This window comes from Ceratosolen solmsi, unplaced genomic scaffold (assembly GCF_000503995.2).
Source record: "Ceratosolen solmsi marchali unplaced genomic scaffold, CerSol_1.0 scaffold70, whole genome shotgun sequence".
Taxonomy (NCBI): domain Eukaryota; kingdom Metazoa; phylum Arthropoda; class Insecta; order Hymenoptera; family Agaonidae; genus Ceratosolen; species Ceratosolen solmsi.
Window position 1 is genome coordinate 436,437 of NW_011948448.1, and position 21,193 is coordinate 457,629.

At 26.0% G+C, this 21,193-nt stretch overlaps 3 protein-coding genes across 8 annotated transcripts in view; all 3 read right to left on the minus strand.

The window, feature by feature from the left end:
* Positions 1-6,597, minus strand: part of LOC105366346 (probable ATP-dependent RNA helicase DHX35) — a 34,401-nt gene extending 27,804 nt beyond the window's left edge. The window contains exons 1-2 of the mRNA XM_011504761.1: positions 6,546-6,597; positions 5,769-5,983 (exon numbers count right to left, since the gene is read on the minus strand). Coding sequence (XP_011503063.1) covers positions 5,769-5,983; positions 6,546-6,576 — 246 coding nt within the window. The 5' untranslated portion in view covers positions 6,577-6,597. The remainder of the gene's footprint in view (positions 1-5,768; positions 5,984-6,545) is intronic.
* Positions 2,323-3,466, minus strand: LOC105366345 (Ceramide phosphoethanolamine synthase). Its single transcript, XM_011504760.1, has one exon. The coding sequence runs from the start codon at positions 3,401-3,403 to the stop codon at positions 2,381-2,383; it is 1,023 nt and encodes a 340-aa protein (XP_011503062.1). The 5' UTR covers positions 3,404-3,466; the 3' UTR covers positions 2,323-2,380.
* A 6,712-nt stretch (positions 6,598-13,309) lies between the features above and the next one.
* Sap47 (Synapse-associated protein 47kD) overlaps positions 13,310-21,193 on the minus strand; it is a 40,780-nt gene continuing 32,896 nt past the window's right edge. For 3 of the 6 annotated variants that reach the window (XM_011504765.1, XM_011504763.1, XM_011504764.1), the window contains 2 exons: positions 20,279-20,431; positions 13,310-13,516 (listed from right to left, as the gene is read on the minus strand). In XM_011504765.1, the coding sequence (XP_011503067.1) occupies positions 13,362-13,516; positions 20,279-20,431 (308 nt within the window). In that variant the 3' untranslated portion in view covers positions 13,310-13,361. Of the gene's footprint in view, positions 13,517-18,411; positions 18,651-20,278; positions 20,432-21,193 lie in introns of those variants that run through there. The other 3 variants (XM_011504762.1, XM_011504766.1, XM_011504767.1) reach the window with 3 other exon arrangements.

Below are 21,193 nucleotides of genomic sequence, written 5' to 3' on the forward strand. Positions count from 1 at the left end.
GGTAATATTACACTTTTAAAATACGCTTTACAAACCAGAGAAATTATATCACCAAACTTGTTGTTGTTGTTGTTGTTGTTGTTGTAATTATTAATAATTTTTTAATATTTAATCTTTTCTAAAATATATAACAAATTTTTCATTACAATATACTTTAATAACTATTACTTTTAAAATTGCAAACAATTATTAATAAATATTATTAATATACAGTCAATGTAATTATGCAATTGGATAAAATAGTACGATAATTAAAATTTTTCAAAATTATAATTAAATAGAAAATGTTCAATATAATATTATGTAGTTATTTTTAGTGTTTTCGTTGTATGAAAATTTTATATAAAATTAAAGTCAGTATGAATATAAAGTATTCCATACAAGAAATTCAAAATTATTTATCGATATAAAATAAATTTCTATGATTTTCTAAAAGTTATTAACAATATTCCATAAAACTGTCGATTAGAATTGCATTTATTGTATATATATGTAACATTTAGTATATAGTAATGTAACAGTTAGTTGAAAAAATCAAATAATAATAAATGATTTATTCATATAAATTTTATTTTTAGCAATTATTGATATCTACACTTTTTGAAATGTTTAATATCATTCTAAAAAAATATTTATTTTTAATCGGACATGTAATACACAAATTCATTTAAAATTACAAAATAATTTGTATAAATGAAAATAAAATGAAATATTCTTAGACTAATTAAGACATTGTTAACAATGGCGCAATATTCTATTTCTGCATTTAAAGATTGAATATAATATTACATGCACGTAGAACATTATTTGTGCTATTGTTGTTTTTTAAGGAAGAAATATAGCACGGAGAAATTAATTAACAATTTCTTTTTATTTTGTCAATGTTGATAACAGTATAAAATGTATTTTGTTTGTTCATTTAACTATGTATATAACGATATATATATATATATATATATATACATACATATACACACGCGCGTATATTATATATTTTGCACACACATACGTAAACACGTGCACACACTCACGCGCACACTCAAATATCATACATATATTCTATTTATATTCTAACTATCCGAAATAGAGTGATTACGTCAGGCCCATTACATTCTGATGAAGTGTGTATGCATATGTTTAAATTAAATTTATTTACAAAATGAAAGCTTATTTGAAAGAATAGATAATTAACATTATAAAATCACACGTAGAAGGCAGAATTTTCTCAACTTGAATGTTTATTTCTTATCATATGAGTAATATACTCTATTGATTTTTATTTATGTATCATACTATATATAAAATTATAATTTTTATATTTTTGTATTATTTTTTAACATAGCTGTTGTTCAGCCATACTTGCATCAATTTTATGAACTATGTATTGAATGAATTAAATTTAAAATGACACGATTCAGACAATTAAACTTTTTTTTCTATAGATATAATATTATACGTATAAAAATCCTATATATTAAACTTTTTTAAAAATTTAAGTCGTACTTTACAGAATTTTATCTTTTTATTAAAATAAGTAAACACGTAGTAAAATAATTTATTTTATTAATATTTTACTAAAAGCGCATAAGTAAATACATTATAATTTTTATAATAAAGCGAAAATTAACATTTTTATATTTTTGTATTATGTGATTTATCTATATTTTTATAATTTAATATTTCCATAAAAATAGTTGACTACGATTTCATTTTGATGTTTAATCAATGAAGTTAAATAAATTTAAATTATCATCATTTTTTAGACTTCAAATATTATTCTTTTCTACTTTTTTTTTTTTTTTTTTTTTTTTTTTTTTTTTTTATTAAAGTATTTGTACTAATTAAACAATAGTTCTTTTGTAAATTTTTAACTTTCGATGATGTTTCTATAAAATAATAATAATAATGATAATGATTAACTTGAAATGAAGACTTTATATTTAAACTTGAAGGTAAATTATTTCTTTATTAAATACACATATAATGATTCTAATAATATAATATAATAATGAAGCTTATATCATTGAAATCCAAAAGTGTTACAATTTAAAAAATATTTTATCTATACGTTTTTAATTATCTTATCACTTTTATGAAATTATTAATAAAATATCTGGTTGTTAAAACCTAATTTTCACAGCCCTTTTAAATTTACTAATTATAATGTGAAAAAATAATTTTCTTTTTAAGCATCTAATAAATATTACAAAATGTGATAATAAAATTTCGCTTCCGATATACGATATAACAATATCATCAACAATCTATAATCAATGCAGTACAAAAATAGAAAAAATATCAAGAATTTTGTTCAGGAGGATGGTTGTCATATCATACATAACAAGTAGTAATAAAATTTTCTTTTGCCATCGTGATACTTTTATATGTTAAATAATGTGGTGCCGTTTTGTATCGACGTTGACGGCCATTTAGCAAATCCAGATGAGCCCCTTAATATATATGCGTAAGACTCAAGGAAATGAAACTCTGTTAAATAAACGACTATAAGAGGTATAATGTAGCCAAACCATCTTAATATTTTCATGTAATCCCACAATCGATCGAAAAATATAGCCATCAGTAAATAATCTAGCGCAGTGTGAAAGTTGATTAGTCTCCAGGTAACGGTGACTATCCAAAAGAATCCAGATCTCATAATTTCACTTTGTCTCGCATAAAGCTCGCTCATTGTAATAGCCAAGGAATTGTCATTAGTCTCCAACAGATCCTGATATAATGCGATATACCTATTCCATCCGATTGACGTGATCATAAGATGTCCAGTTAGCAACAGAATGTTCCTTATCAAAGCCCGAAAGCGAAGCCTCTTATAAATAATTTCGGTATTAGCATCTTGACTCTCTATACAAGGATAGATTCTTCGCAGCTTTTCATAGCCTCTGCGTGGCGGATTTCTTTTGAGGAAAAAAAAAATTCCAGTCATAAGAGCTACGCAGCCCAAAGCGTCGCATAGACCATCGATCCAATAACCGGCTGAGCCAACATCCGAATGCTCTCCAATTATATGCTTCCTTCTCCTGGCTACGTGTCCATCCAAATCATCCAACCAAGTGCGAAACTCAAACAAAATCACACCGAGTCGTCGATCTGACAAGGAATTACTAGCAACACAATGCCCAGCCAATAATGCTATCAGCACGTGAAATGCGCTTATCATATTTGGAGTTATCCATGACCAAGTGCTGCTTATACCCAAAATATGATCAATCACCGACGCTAAAGGACTCAAAATATACAAATTCGGATAGTCTAACATTAATGCCTTTATCGTAACAACACAAAATGGATCAACGTCACAAGGAACTTTGCTTATGTAATTTTTCTCGTTTTTCACTGGCTTAATCGAATAATTCTGCATACGGTTGTAGAGTATATAATCCATAAAAAGAAAATAACAGCTTATTGCCGCTATTATTAAGAATAAGAATCTGGTTGATTGTGGTGGAAACAACATTTTACTTTACTTAACCAATTGCCGCTCAATTACTTCATTTATTTAAATACAAATATTTAATTAAATAATGTTGTCGGATATTATTTATTTTTTCAGATCTCTAGTTTTCTTCTTTTTTTTTTTTTGTTTGTTTTTCTTTTCTTTTATGTATTAAGACAATTAAAAGATTTAATTGCACTTGTGCTTATTTTTCATAATACTTTATTTGCTTTATTATTAGCAACCATTTATTAATATCAATTACTTCCTTCGTTCATAAACATTAAAATATATCGCAATGTCAGTGGAACATGTATCGTGTATCCTATCCTACTATCCTTTGCTTCTATTATCATCGCGATTAGGATACGCAACAAGAAAATCATTTAACGCGAAAGAGACGAACGTAATGTTGAATGGGCAGATGATAATTTTGAAAAATTTTTTTTTAGATTTCCTGCACCATACACGAACCGAAACAAAAACGAATATGGATGTTTATACATATGCACATCGTAAATACACGTTCATTTGCACACGCATTTAAACACATAACCGTGCATAAATCTTCCTTCTTGTGATCAATTTTCTTCAATTTTCCATATGAAACTTCTAATCGAACATTTTCACAATAAACATAAATAAACGTACAAACTAATTTCTTTCCAGTCGAGTGCTACCAGCTTAAAACGAAGCGTAGATCTGATCACATTGATATCACATTCCCAAGTTCCTTTCTCCGTAGCTTACATGAAATAAAAAGATCATAAGGGCTCGAATCACGTGATATTCACTTTAATTAACTCCAACTTTAAGTAGAAAGTCAGCGTCAGTACTTTTATTATATCTGTTTTCATGGTTGCTCTTTCATCTTTAAATTTTTCTCTTAATTCATTCGGACACTTATCGCTCTCGGCATTGTCATTTGCAAAAACATCATTAACATATCTTGTGCGTGAACTCGAAGATATTTATGTTACATATGCGCAAACATCATACATTTAAGATGCATTTAGCGCGACGGACGATCGCCAACTAAAGTATAGACGATTAGGCTCGGGCTTTTGAAAGTTTACGATTTCTCCCTCTATTCCCGCTTTCGCGCAGCCACACACATGCACGCACGCACGCACGCACGCGCATACACAGGCTTATTGCGCGTGCATTACGGACACGTAAGCAAGTGTGCTCCTTTGAATCGGTACCGACATTGCGCATTCGCTCGGTGCATTTTTCCCACAATAAGGACGCTCCTATCAAATATACAATGCTGCCCGCCCTATCAACTTGAATAGAATTTATTCTTATTATTTATTATATTATGTATTAGGTCATAAGATCATTACTTCTCAAAATCCGATACGTAATTAAAACTCCTTCATACATAGGATGTAATATTATTTCTTTTTTTTTTCTTTTTTTTTTCTTTTCTTTTTTTTTTTTTTGTTTTGTTCTTTTCAACTGTTTCCCTCAATTGTGCGCATAAAATAAATAAAGGAAGATGTATTATTGGTGTATTATTTGATGAATAACGTTTCAAATCTTAATAACCAAAAATTTGAATCTCATTCTTCAAACTTTTTATGTACATTATTCTCAAATGATATAAAAATTTTAATATTTTTTAAGATTATGATAACTATTACAAATATTATGATAAATAAGTTTCATTATGTGATTAATATGAGTTTAATGAAAAAGATCAATCATGTATTTAATAAAGTGCGCTATAATTTCTTTCTAGACTACTAATTTATATAGCAGATATGGTAAAACAATAGCAATTGTTTTTTATTAAAAAATTTGATTAAAACTTTTAGAAATCTAGTGTAAGAATTGTAATTTGTTTACCGCGACTACAAAGCAACGACTCATTAAGCGGATGTAATTTCATTTAAACTATAGTTACGCTACGCACCTTTACTCATAAAAATATTTGACTTTATTTCTAGCGCAATCATTTATTATATTCTATATATGCATGTATTTATGTATGTATGCATATATTAATAGTGCCAAATATATGAAATTTTAATAGATTTATTACAATCCTAAAGAGCGTTTTAAAATACTTTCCAAGATTATTCGTCACTGACTTTTTATTGTTATAATTTATCCTTTTAATCTATTTTTTTTTACAAAATTAATGAAATACGATTTACTTGATGATTTTATTAAACAAAAAATATATGAAAAAAAAATGAATGTATATCATTTTCTTTCCTTATCTTTATTTATATTAACTTATTCAACGACGTTAATATAAATAGAAAACATAGAAAACACGATTCTACTTGCGATAAATATTCTTTACCTGAGGTATTTGTGTACTTTTTCCACATCCAGTTTCTCCGACTAGAACTAGTGTTTGATATTTCTCTAGCGAATAAATAATATGATTTCTTAATTTATATATTGGCAATCGTTTTCGCTGTAAATCAATACTCAACGAATGATTGCCATTATAAACAAATTGTGTAGACACATGTGCGTCAATATCAACTTTATCTTCTTGCCAAGAATTGTCACCTACGACATTTTAAAAAAATAATAAACATATTAAACTAAATGTATAAAGCCAATTGGGCTTTTTCACGATCCCATTAATTTCAATTGTACATACTATTATTACTAATTCATTTTTTATAATCATTGCATTAGCATTTGCACATTTAGAACTAAACGTTTGATTTTAATTTTTCAATTTTACAATTTGTACAATCAATTTAATAATTCTCGAAAATTGTAATATGTAATCATTCCATTTGTACAGATTTAATAACTATTGCAAAAAACATATGTAACATTACAATGTCATTATTCATGCGTATAATAATAAATATGAAAATCAAACATTACAATGAATACATAATGAAAAAAATATATATATATATATATATATATATATGAACGTTGTTAAGCGTATAAAATTTTATACAATACAACTTATTACAATAACGTTCTACGAAAATCAGATCTTGAAATATGAAATTTTACGTTGTAAATTAGTAAATAATAGTAATTATACTTTCTTGAGCATATTTTTATTCTCAAATAACCTCAAAAGCATCTTAAATAGAAAATTATGTACCTGGCGCTAAAAACTTGGGCTTGATATTCATTTTATTTAATTTATTAAAAAAATATATATAATCACATAATTTATTGTGAAATATACAATTGTATTTTTAATAATGTTTTAATTTAATCTATTTACAAATGTATAATTCGAAAATTTAAACACATTCCAGATAACCTATCAAAACATTATAAAGCAGATAATGTAATTCCTATAGAAGGGAACATACGAGCCAATCACAAAGGTCAAATCCTAACCAATAAAACGAAAGTCGAATGGGATTCGTAAAGCCATTATGTTCCAAAATCGAAAAAAAATAAAAAAATAATAATAAACATATGCATTGTAGAGTTGAGTTTATATCTTTATATCGAATTGCATAATTATTAATGTTAGCATTGAATTTTCTATTCCTTAATTCAATAATGGATATAAATTTTAGAAAGAAATTTCAAGAACATAGCAATTTATAATTATTAATTAGCAAATAATCAATGAAAATAATCAAAAAATTACTTTAATGCGAAAACAACGGTGGACTTTATTAGTCTGTAGAATCGTTATATTTAAACATTATATACATTTCCTTTTTTTTTTTTTTTTTTTTTTTTTTTTTTAAAAAAACAGTTTTTCTTATTACCGAACATTAACAATGCTAAATTAATTGATTTCAATTAAATTTTGAAAATAACGCAAAAAGTAAATTATTTCAAGAAGCAATTAATTAGGAAATTAACTACTTTAAAATTACTGGATATTATTTAATATTCAATTATTTTTTTTATATACTCAATAGTTGATATAAAAGATATTTGCCTTACCAGCTTATACACTCGACGGGTAACGACGTCTACTTCTGTGACACGAGAATTAAGAAATAAATTAAAACGCTTTATTTTGATAAGTTACTTTGTCCTACAAATTACGATAATTATTCTTATTAAAAATAAATTAAAAAATTATACCTGTATTAAGGATTCTTGATTTGCGTTGTTTTTAAGCTTCAATGTTTAAAAATTACTTAAAAATTAGCCAAAAACTTATTTCTGAAACTGGTTGAGTTAAGGCTCATTAAGAAAATATTCCTTCGCTTCAAATTAAAAAGAAGAGTCATCATAAATATAATACTATATAACGAGCTTACATTTCCATTATCATTATTATTTATCTGATTTATTTTCATATTAATTGAATTACCATTAAAAGGAAATCTCTGATAAATGTAAATCAACTTACTTTTCAAATATATATATAACTCTTCAAAGTATTGGTAAACAAGTTAAAATCGTAAATTCAATAATAATTAATGCATATAATAAAAATAATTTAAATAGACAGAAAACTAAACATAATCTAAAAAATCCCGGCGTCGTGGTGTAATTGTAAATTATGTTACTTGTTTAAGTTTTATTTTTTCAAATTTTTTTTATTTATAGTTTCAGTCTTTTTCAATTTACACTTAATAATTAAACAATTCATAAATATATATTTCATTGGATTTTATTTTTCACAAAGTTCACGATTCGTTATTGTACAGTATCGTTACAGTATTACTTGTAATTACTTTACTTATTTTCTTAATGACTTTTTTTTATATCCTTCTTATGATTTCATCTTGTTCATTTTTTATTATTTTTCTTTTTTTAATTTTAACCGTGTTACCGCACGTGCTAATATAATTTATATCGACATTAGGTACATCGTATATGAATTATCATACTTTCAATGGAATCAACAACATATATATATATATTTATTTGATAATATATGTATACATAAGTATCATGTAATGTTCATCGCCATTTCCTCTTCATTTTTCTTACGCAAGTACAATGTACTATCTCTGCTTCTCATTTTCGTTTGTTTACTTATACAATAATTATAATATTTTTTTCTCATCAATCGCTTATGTCACCAGTTTAAAACATCATACGTCTTTAATATTAATATAGTTTTACAATAAATGCCTGTAACTCTTTCTCTTTTATTCTATTAGTTTATTCTTTCTGTACTTTTTTGTGTTGCTATTATCACCTATTAATAAGGAATGTTTTACATTAATTGAAAATTATTTGCTAATACACTCGGCGACTAGTTTTCCGAGACAATTAGGCTCTAAAAAATATACCGCATCATTATATTGATCTTTGTTTGTTTTTTTTTCCACTATATAATTAATTATACATACATTTATACTAATAATTATTAAATTCATTAAAGAGAAAAAACTAGTTTTCTTTTAATGCAGAAATCATTATTGAAACACAAAGCTGGAAAAGAAGATTTTGAAAATTGAGGTATCGCTAGCTCACAAATTGAACTTTTAAATGATTTATTCTCAATTTCTAAAAGCTTCTAAGAAAATCTCAAGTGTTTCTATAAATTTTCTTCTCCATCTAAAACTAATTTTCCTTCTTATTCTCATTGTCCATTTGCGCGCGCACACACACACACACACACGCACGCACGCACGCGTTATTTATTTATTTATGATTAAATCGAATAAAAACCTTTTATAAAGTGTTTTCAAAGTGATTAAAATGTGAATGTGTCCATTTCAATTTCTTATATTTTATGTGTACATAACTCTAACAAACAACAATATAATGTACAAATTCTTAACTTTATCATCTGTTTCTTGTTGCTTTTTCGCTTCGATAAACGCGTACTTTTTTCTTTTTTCTTTTGTTTTTGTTTTTTTTTTTGTATTATGTCCTTATTTGTTTCTGACGAAAACGACAGAAAAGGAACATAGAAACTACGTCGAGATACGTGATAATGCCTTGTTCATAATCTTGCTTATAACTATAACTATTGTCAGTTGAGAGAAATTATTGATTATTAACTATGTATATTTAATGTGAAATATTCAATTACAAATCACTAATTGTTAATTATGCGTATTTGAATTAAAAAAAAAAATATATATATACATATATATATATATATATATAATAATAATAATATATATTGAAGGAAATCTTGATATTCTATTTTAATAATATTATGTTTATTTTCGAAATTTCAAAGTAAAATTTTACATTAAATGAAAATTATTAAAAAGAAGATATTTCATTGATTTCATTCACATTATTAAATTAATAGTTCGTGTTAAATTCAAAAATTTCAAGGCAGAATACACGCATATCGTAGACATTTTATTTTATTACTCATATAAAATAAAAATTCTTCTTTTAGAGATAATATTATAAAAGTTTTGATAATTTAACTGCCTACATCGCTAATAAGTATAACGATGTCGCATAGAAAATTAGTTAGTTGATTATAAACGCAATAAATTGATGTGTAAGTGCCCAAATCAGAACATCTTTATGAATAAAGGAGCAAGCAAATGAAAATTCTTGCTTACGCTTACTCTCCTCTCAAAGTTAATAACGATGTAACTCTTAATTTCATGATACTACAAAATTCTTGTGTATCGTTGTTTATGTTACAAAACAATAAACAATGAAATATTTCATAATACTTTTAAAAAGTAATTATCAACGCAAACGAAACGAAATATTAATTTGAGTAATCTATGCAATTTACTCTTGAAGATCGATATTTATTGTTTTATCTACAGTTGATTTATTTATATTTTAAATGCAATTACAATAGATAAAAACAGATGTTTTACATAGTTACCTACTTACATGAGATTGTATTGATTAAACTTAAGGATATTTTTTCATTAAAACTGCTTTACATGATCAATGATTCGTTCCTTTAATTAAGTCTTCGGTATGTTGTTGAAAATAATTATGAAAATTAAGCATTTCTTCTTGACATTCAGTGAAATTAAAAAAAAAAAAAAAAAAAAAGTAATACGAGACTTCTTTAGTGTCTTGACATCATGTATTATTTGATTAATATTATTGCCTTTTTTTTTTAAATTAAAATCTGAAGTTGAGCACTGTTGTTACATTTAGTTATAGTGTAATTGTATTTAGACTAAGCACATTGTAATTATTGCAACTTTGAGACTTGATGAATAAACGACAGTAAATTAATAATGAAAATAACTAATGATTGATTGATAAAGATTGATGTTTTTAAAGAACTTGATTAATATATTTTCTCTTTTCCATAATTATTAAGAAGTATACGCAACCAAATAATTACTGACAACGTTTAAAAAAAAGCAATTGCAAAAAACACATGTTATAAAAATAATCTGACTATTATAAAATAATCTTTGTATCTTATCACGTATGTTTATTTCATTTACAAAATTTTTCTCATATTTATTCATCGATATTTAAGTCATAAATAGCTCATTGTCATAAGTACATTGAAATATTCAATTATATTGTATATAAAATTATATTGTAATAGATATGCATTAATTTAATTGTCTACAAAATAATTTATAGATAATCCTTTCGTTAGAACTACTCATCAAATAAGCGCAACTAAGAGTTAACCTTTATAAAATTATATAAAATATTGAAAATTTTATAACAATACCAACTGGCTTGTAATGCCAAATGAAGTCCTAAGAAACAATCGATCGGCTAATTAATACTCTAAAGTTAATATGCTCTTTCATATTATCAATATAATTACAATCGATTAACTATCATTTAGATTATTTTTCTAGTAATACATTAGAAAATTAAAAACCTTTATATGAATGCTTATTTGCATCTTAAATATGTTATTTGTTCAAACGTCTGTTATGTAATAATACTAATGATGATGATGATGATGACGACGACGACGACGACGACGACGACGACGACGACGACGACGACGACGACGACGACGACGACGACGACGACGACGACGACGACGACGACGACGACGACGACGACGACGACGACGACGACGACGACGACGATAATAATAATAATAATATTAATAATAATAATAATAATAATAATAATAATAATAATAATAATAACAACAACAACAATAATAACAATCGATGGTGCTAATGAATAAATGCTAAAGTATTTTTACTTAAAAAATAAAACAATTTATAGTTCTCTTAATTATATGCGAAACAAGCTTATTTTCAATAAAAATTTTAATTGACTCTCATAATACATCAATATATAAATGTATGTATTTCAAATTAACTTGTTTACTATATTATTTGTTGTATCTTTTAAATGTAAATGTTTAACAAGCTTAATTTGTATAAAAAAAATTTTTTTTTAATATTTTTATAGACAAAGAAGAAGAAGAAGAAGAAGAAGAAGAAGAAGAAGAAGAAGAAAAAATTTTAATTTACGCAGCTCAACAGAAATATGACTTATCAACGTATCGTATGAAGCAGAAAAGTTAATAAGGTTTATGCCTGACCGAACACTGACACGATCCATTTACTTTTTCAAAAATAAGTTTCTCAGAATTTATCACATTACTATAAAAAATGTTTGATACTGTATTAAATCACAGTATCATCAACTTTCTATTATATTTCCTTTCGATAGATATTTAGATAGAAATTTGCAATATTTTAACGAAAAGTTGAAAAAATTCAATATTATTTTATATATCATTTATTTATAATGACAATAATTACTTGGTTTTTTAGTGACTGTGATGCTGATTTTTCCTTAGAGAGCTTTTACATAAATATTTATCTTTCAGATTTAAATACTTTTTCTTTGAATTAATAAAATATATGCTTGCAACTTAATGATGAGCGTCAATAAAATAGAAATGAATGTACTCGTATCTTAACAATCTCTCTCGCAATCGCATTTTCATCTCTTAACCTGTTACATTATACTTACATAAGTCCACTGTTGCATTTCTTCTCGTACAAAGATTTTTCATTATTTCGATTTGTATTATTTATTTATCCTCTCATCTCCAAACTATCGAGCGAATTTAAAAAAGCACGAGCCGACTAATGTCATATGTTAAAGTAGCTCGCGATTATCTTATACATGCGTACAATAAGCATCGTTCACTGTCTTATTACATTTATTACAGAATAAAGCACGCGCGCATTATGTTAATTTATTATTTCTTGTAATTTTTGTTTTTGCTTTATGAAAAAGGCCTGTTAAAACTTGTGCGATTACACGTATCAGTTTATATTTGCGATTCAAAAGACGGCTTTTAATATTTCTTCCCTTCAATATTCTCATTCTTTCTATTGTCCGCCTTTCGCCCCTGCAGGACGCAAACGTTATGCATCCATTATATACAATATTTTGATGCTTCTTCTCGTTTTATCTTCTATCTCTTGTAATTATGGCGCGTGAAAATTCAAATGGAAAATCGGAATAGGACGCAAGGTCACATACTTCCTATCTTTTATAAGCTTGTTTCTCTACACATTTTCTTGAATTTCACATTTAATAATTAGACAAATTATTATACTTGATTAATTATTGTATTGTATGCATTTAAGGAAATCAAGTGTGATAATTAGTGATAGCAAATGTTATCGCATGAACTGAATACAATATATATATATATATATATATATATATATATATATATATAATTGAAAACAGACTATATTTATTATTAAAAACCAATTGGATCATAGTATTATTATCATGAAAAAATACATCAGATAAATATCTAATATTTAACGATAATAAAATATACTTAGTTATTAATTATGATGAAAATCCAGCTTCTAAACAATTCCAACACAATCAACATATTCATAAGCATTACCAAGTCTCTCTTATATATTTATAATTTTACTCTCTTACTCTCTTAAAATACATTATGTTAACATTATACAATTTATAACGCGTTTCTCTCACTATATTCCTCTCTCCCGATCTCTCTCCCGATCTCTCTCTCTCTCTCTTTCTGTCCATCGTTCTTTAATTAATAAACTTATCGGGCTATTTACTTCAGATCTTCCTCTTCTTTGAGCAGCTCGTCTATGTAGCCTTCATCCCAATCGTCTTTATTAGGAACAGCGCTTTCGGCACTCTTTTCTTGTCCCGGGACCACTTCAAAGTCCTTCAGCTCGGCCTCCAATTCCCGCTCCCAATCTTCTTCTAGGGGGAATAGACATTGACGTGTGACCATAACACTGCTTTTGCGCGCAATTTGCGCGAAGATAGCTGGCCGAATTTTTCGTGGAATGTAGGGATTGATTTTTGGGATGAGACAAGATTGAAAGGATGAGCTTTTACATATCTATTTATATATACATACATATATATATATATATCTTTCTTTATCTCATTAATCTCTTAACTAATTTTTTCATCTCTTTTATCCGAATTTGGCTCGTAATGCATTCATGATAGCGTGTATTGTTGTCTATGTTAGTAATATATTTTCTCAAGAACATGATTTACTTTTAAGAGTGCTCATTATATTATTTAAATCGAAAACAATAAGCTATTTGCAATTAATTTGCAATTAATACTAACCAATATCAACAGAATTTATATTTATAAGTGTACAAACAATTAAATTGAAAATTAAGATTCTACAGCTAATTCCATTTTTGCGTTTCACTTCTGGAATAACAATAATAAAGTTCAAGTATTCGTTAATAATGTTTTAAAACAAATAAAGACTATATTATTTAAAAAGTTTTGAACTCTTATATGATTTAACTTAAAAATAATTAAATTTAATATTCTGGCGTGACCCCTGTAACAGAGAATATATAAATGTTGTTCTAAATTCTTATTTATTTAATAATATATTAAAATTCAATTAATAATTAGTAAGCAGATATTTTAGTTTAAAAATTCTTTTATCTATCTTTATCTAAAGAAAATATCATTTATTACTAGGAATTTTTGTTCTTAAGAAAAAAATTTTAAAAAAAAATTACATTTTCACATTATATCAATTCGGCTTGGCACTAATATATTTTTCACTATTAATAACATTATTAATAAATATTGACATTAAAATTATATTAAATATATATGAGAATGTATAAAAGTATATAAAAAAAAAAGTACAAGTCCTTAAAATCGTATGGAACATTAAATTAAGTATGTAATGTAATCCAAGTAGTATCATAGATTATGAACTTTCAAGAATCATGAAGTAATTTATACTTCAATTATTCTATTTTTTATTCTTACAAATACTACTTTTTGCTTTGATGAGAGCACTCTTAACTGAATTTAATCAATATTCAAAGAATATTTTCATAACATTAATAAAATATTCATTTTCTCAATATGTTTTATTAATGCATATATATGTATATGTTGATACTTTTTATTATATATTATTTTATTATGGTAGTATAGGTTTTATAGGGTGTTGCACCATTCATCTATACAATTTACATTTGTCATTTATTTATGTTTTTTCTTGTAACTTTAAATAATTGTTTAAATAATTGTCATTTTGAACAGAGAATATATGTTGGTAGCTTGATTATATTTAACACATAATCATATACCTCTAATGTCATATATTATTAATCTTTATAATTATTAAGTAACAATATTATATTATTACGCCCTTTAAGTTTCATTAATGCAATAATAATGTTAAATAATTATTTCTACTATACTTTCAGTTCTCACCAATACACGCAAATGTAAATATGTATATAAGGCATGGAACGTGTAAGTATATACCTGTTGAATAACAATTTGTATGTATATAGTTATAATATCGATTTTTATTCTATTTTTAATAGTGTTGGTGTTTTGTCGGTCGATGGAAATGTAATAAACAAAGAAAGAAATGATAATGAAATGACAAGATATATATCTTCATCGATATATGCAAATTGATTATACACACATCCATAAAAATATATATATATATATATATATATATAGTAAGAATAAAAGAAATTATTATATTATAATACTCTATCCAGCGGTTTTTCATCATTGCGCCTTTCACAAAACTAAGTTATAGAAACCTATTTTATACCGATTACGAAATATTTTTGCTCTTAATATATTCTTAGAAAACTATTGTGTGAAATATAATAATAAAAATTACATTGACTACATTAAAAAAATAAGTTGCAATAAGTCATGCCTTAAACAAATTTTATTATGTTTGCATAATTGAAATTAATATGGAATTTTTTTTTTAATACAACATTATACAATAAAAGTATAATAAAATAAATGTTTAACAATGATTCGAAGGTCGCATACGAAAAGAAGTATTACTTTTTCCTTATCTATCTACTGTATAATAATATCCGATAAAAGATTCAATACCGAGGATTTTCTTCCGATAATTGACTATTCCATCAAAATATATTTATCGAAAAATTTTCACCTGATTTAATTGTCTAACCCAGCTAGCAGTAATCTTCTCCTCCATCAAAATATATTATGAAAATTGAATTTTTTTTATTTAAAAAAAAAAAAAAAAAAAAAAAAAAAAAATCTGTAACAACGTAAGAAATGATTGAAAGTATTGTAATTCTAATTTGTAAATTATAAGATTTTTTTTATTAAATTATTCATTAAATCAATTGAAAAATAAATGTCTTAAAATTTATAGTAAACTTGTTAACTTAGAAAATGAAGGCAAAGAATATTATAGATCTATAAATTATCTATTATGTGTTAAGATTTAAGCGCATATATTGTCTTTTATGGTTTAACAAAATATCCTTTTACACTACTACATAAACCTTGCATTTGCTTCATATTTAGTTATTCAAAAATAAAGTAGAAATTTTATCAATATTTTTCTGGTAATAAATTAAAGACTTTTTAGTCATGCAAATTCAACTTCGTGATCGCAAGGATTCTCTTACGTAACGTATACTCTCGCTTTTTCTCTTTTCCTTATAATCGCGATTTAGCCTCGCATTTAATAGTAGAAAAGAGTACGTTAGTTTAGCGTCTATGATTATCATTATGGAGTACTTTAAATTTTGAACATATTTATATAAGTAAGATGAAGAGATAGAGAGAGATAGAGAGAGAGAGATAGAGATAGAGAGAGAGAGAGAGAGAGAGAGAGAAAGAGATACGAGTAATTGTATTTCGTTTTTATGTAAATATTGATTTAGTTGTGAAAATTCTAAAAATATTAAAAAGATTGTTTAAACACACGCAAATCGCAATATATTAATATCGTCGTTAAAAAATGTTCAACTAAGGTGTTAAATATTTAATGAGATGTAAATTTGGGACTTTCTAATCAATAAAAAAAAAAAAAAAAAAAAAAAAAAAAAAAAAAAATTTATTTTATACTATTCAAGGTAACTGTATTTCTCTCTTCTCTTATAAATATTAAGTCTGCAACTTTAGTCGAAAAAGCAATGCGCGTAGAGATTTTGTCAATTCTATAACTTTCACAAATATTTATCATATTTCATCATTATTTTTGTTTTTATTACTTAAATAGAAGAAATATCTCCAAAATCATTGAATGATTTGCAATATTACAATAATATATTTATTCCGTATAACACACGTATTGTCATTCAACGAATTTTCTCTGTATTATATTTATTATTTTAGATATTTATACGCTTAAATATACGATTTCATTTTATTTACTTGAGACGTAATCTTTAACTTTTGCTTTCAATTTTATGTTTTATTCACTTGAGCTCTGTACTTAATTTTCCATTTATCGTTGAAATTATGCGCAAATTGAACATCAATTCAACCATTTTCGCGATAAACTTTACAACTTTACAACATGAAGGAGTTAACTTTTTAATAGATCGACGAGGTATATGTTTGCTTAAGTAATTTTCATTATATTACTTTACTTACGCTATTGTTAGTTTAAAATTATGAGGACTATTAGACAACAAATAGACTAACAAACATTAAGTGGATATTAGTTGAAAATATATCATCAATGGCATTTTTTATCTTTCCGTAACATATTATGCACTTTCATTCGTTATGCTCAAATCGTTAATTCTTTGCCTCTGTAATATACTTCTGAAATATTATGGAAAATCGAGAGAATCGCACTCTTATAAAATTCTTATTTAAAATAAAACGTTATATTCTTTTTATACTTTTATTTGCATGGCAAAAATTAATATCCATTTAAAACTATAAATATTTTTATTCATTATTGTATGCTCATTTTAGCGTCTTCTTTCACTTTTGTAAACGGTAGTGCTATACAATGATGCGTGTAATTTTATTTATTTCATATAATTTTTCTTTTATATTTCTTTGGACAAATATTTATAATTTAAGCGCGAGTCAATGATTTTCCTAATGATCATTATTTTTACGCGTAACAAAGTTTTTACTTATTCTCTCCTATCTTTTCACTAAACAAGACCGATAATTATTCCATCCGGAAAACTAAAATTCTTATATAGCGACACGATATGCTAATTTAAATGTCCCATTACCGATTAACATCGTTTAATATTCTGCCATTAATTAAAATTGCTAATAATTCAATTTTTAACACTTTATTTTACAAATAATCAAAAACAAATGCAATGACATATTATAGACGATAAATTTGACGAGCTATCAAAACATTGAGAATAATTAAAAACAATTATTAAGTAACACAACTTAATTGATTGGTAAGTTAAACAATGTAAATAATTTAATGTTTTATAATATGTATAAAAGCATTTAATAACATACGTCGAATTAAGGTTAATCGGCAACGATTAGGAATGTTCATAAGTTGAAGGAATTGGTTTTTTAATCACTTTTCCTCCTAATCCTTTAATTTGATTAAATATATAAATATAATCAATAATGCATTATTTGCACTTTTATCTTATTTTTACATATTGTTTTAAGACTCATTGCATTTTTGTCCTTAAAGTGTAATTGACAGAGAAATGAAATGATATTGATTAATTGTTGGATCAAAGGTATGAAAGAAGATGACGAGCGATCATGAGAACAGAAAAGAAAAATAAGATGTTCGGTGCAAAGGTCGGCTAAAGAGACACTGTACGTTTCTTTTATTTTCATAATTTTTGTTTAATTTTGTTTCGCTTATACGTCTCACTCGTTTCGCCTTTTTATTTCTTTCTTAAAACTCTATTTATTTCTCATATTATCGCATAATCTGCTTTTATCGCTCTGCCTAAATAATTTTGTATGCTTGCTCTTTCTCTTCCGTAGATATATTTGTGTAATTATAATACTTCAACAGAAAGACATAAGAAGAGAGGCTGTACTAATGCTCTGGGTAAATGGTAACATGGGAAACGAATTCTCCTCTTCTTTTATGCTGTTAACAAAATAGAATGAAATAATCGTGAACTTGAAATATAAGGTAAATTTGTTTTAAAAAATAGACGTTGACTTTAATAATTGAGCTGTTATCAAATTATTACTGCAATCTAATATTCATTATTTAATATAAGTCGATTTTTAAAACAGCTTAATGAATACTTACAAAATTTCATCTCAATTTTTTATCGAGTCTTATAGAAACGTGAAGTTTAATATCAAAATTTACACGAGAAATATTTTAACGTAATGTCGATGGGTCGACAATTCAAATATTCAAAATGTACCTAACATTAATGTACATTGAAAAATGAATAGATAATAATATCGAATAGCAATTTATTAATTCTTACGTTTCAATTATTTCCCAATCGCAATTCTTACCAATGACAACGATTTTACCATCAATTTATTTTTTATGAAAGCGCAGTGTAATAATTTGATTTGACGTAATTAGTTAAAATTGACTCGTGTCTTTTTTTTTTTTTTTTTTTTTTTTTTTTTTTTTTTTTTTTTTAAGCGTTATTAAAAATATAAATACTTAAACTCGATTTTTGTATTATGAACTGATCTAAATATATTGAGAATGAAGATAAAAGTATTAATTACCTATCTAATGCCTACGTTTAAAATAATTTTGTTTAAAACCTCGTTTTGTTGAATCTGGTAAATACAAACAGTCAACTCCTATTTTTTATTTTCACGCTATTTATTTATTTATTTTTTTTGTTATTTGTTTTTTTTTATTTGTTTTTGTTTTTGTTTTTCTAAATAAAAATGAAGATAAACATTCGCGTGTATGAAAGAGCTAATAACAGATTTTCGCTAAGGTGCAATGGATGAAAAAGCGTCTAGGCAGAGATTGAAAGCAAGATAACGTTGATTATGTATATAATGTATTTTATGAATCTTAAATATCGCTAAATAATAAGGATAATAAATATGAAATACAAAACGAGAGATTTAAATGTAAACGAGAAAAGAAAAAGTAAAAAAGGAGAAAAAAGAAGGAAAAAAAAAATGAAGAAGAAGAAAACAAAATTAGTATGTGGAATAAATAAAATAATGAGGATGACGACGACGACGATGATGATTATGATAACGGTCATGACGACGACAACGATGACCATAAGGTAAATTACCAATCATTCAAACAAGAATGCTATGGAGAAATGAACATTAACAGGAAATGACGTACAATATTGTGTATTCAACTCTTTTAGACTTACATAAATCATATACGTACAATGTCTATACGAATATTTGCAATACTCACAAATTAATTTTGGTTCGGTGTCACGTACTTTCCAGCCTACTATGTTGAATGTTAGATTATTATGTTACTTGCCTTTCTTTCACTCCCTAACTGTCTCTTTTGTATCAATAAATTTAGCACTACTCTTCAACCTACCATTCTATATGTAATTAATTATTCGCTTAAGTCAATGCGCGTGCGACTCAATCATAAATCGCCATGTAAATTGCGACGATACTTTAATAAACGATCGATCGAGATTCTCCATAAGCCGATCGACAATTGGCAAATGGCCGCTAGGCGATTGTCGTGCCAGAACGTGAGACAATACCGGGAGCAATTCAGAAAGACTCGCTTATCAATGTACTAACCTTTATTCGATTGTAGTCCAAGCTTTTTCATTCCCTCTTGTGCATCCACTTCCGAGATCGCATTATCAAATGCGACATCGTTATGGACTGGACCCTTTGTGACGTCAGAATCCATCGGTACGCCGTCGGCCCCGGACTGACCCATTGAACTAGCTGTTCGTGTAATACAAGACAACACTCACTACAACTAACTACTGCAGTAGTGAAAAAGGATAGACTAATGATACGTACGGTGCGAATATATATCTGCATTGTTTATTCTTTTTTACGAGGCTTTAATATCTATTAATGAAACTCTACGGCAAATTCATTATTTTCATCGTCAGTATGTGGCGTAGACTAAAAATTCGATTCATTCAAATATTCGTCACGTACTAAACAATTAATGCACTCGTGCGTGCGTGCGTGCGTGCGTGCGTGCGTGCTTGCGTGCGTGCGTGCGTACATAAGTCTGTCTGTCCATGTGTATAAGCGAATGCGCATGTATAAATTCTTTCATTATTGAATGTATCATTAATATTTACCATTAGACCATACCATTTCAATTTTTTTATAATTTTTTTTTAATTATATATTTCATTCTACTTCTTATCGTTGACTGTAATCGGAAAGAGTTCGTCGAGATATACAAATGAATAATTTTTTATAATGAATTTTAATTTTATGTAATTCGAATGTTGAATTTGATAAAAAGAAAATGAAAAATCAATCACCGATAATATAATATACATCTCGTGCTCTATTTTTAGAAAAGTTAAATGCATAATAATTCACAAATATTGAAAAAATATTGCGTTTTTCGTACACACTAAGATATCCTAATTAAATAAATGGTCAATTACATTATCGTTCTTAATTGAATGGTAAATGTATGCAATTAGATATATACATATAATATAATACTTTCAATGTCTG

Bases quoted from the DNA above. Each gene is read 5' to 3' on its own strand.
- LOC105366345 (XM_011504760.1), bottom strand. From the start codon at position 3,403: ATGGATTATATACTCTACAACCGTATGCAGAATTATTCGATTAAGCCA.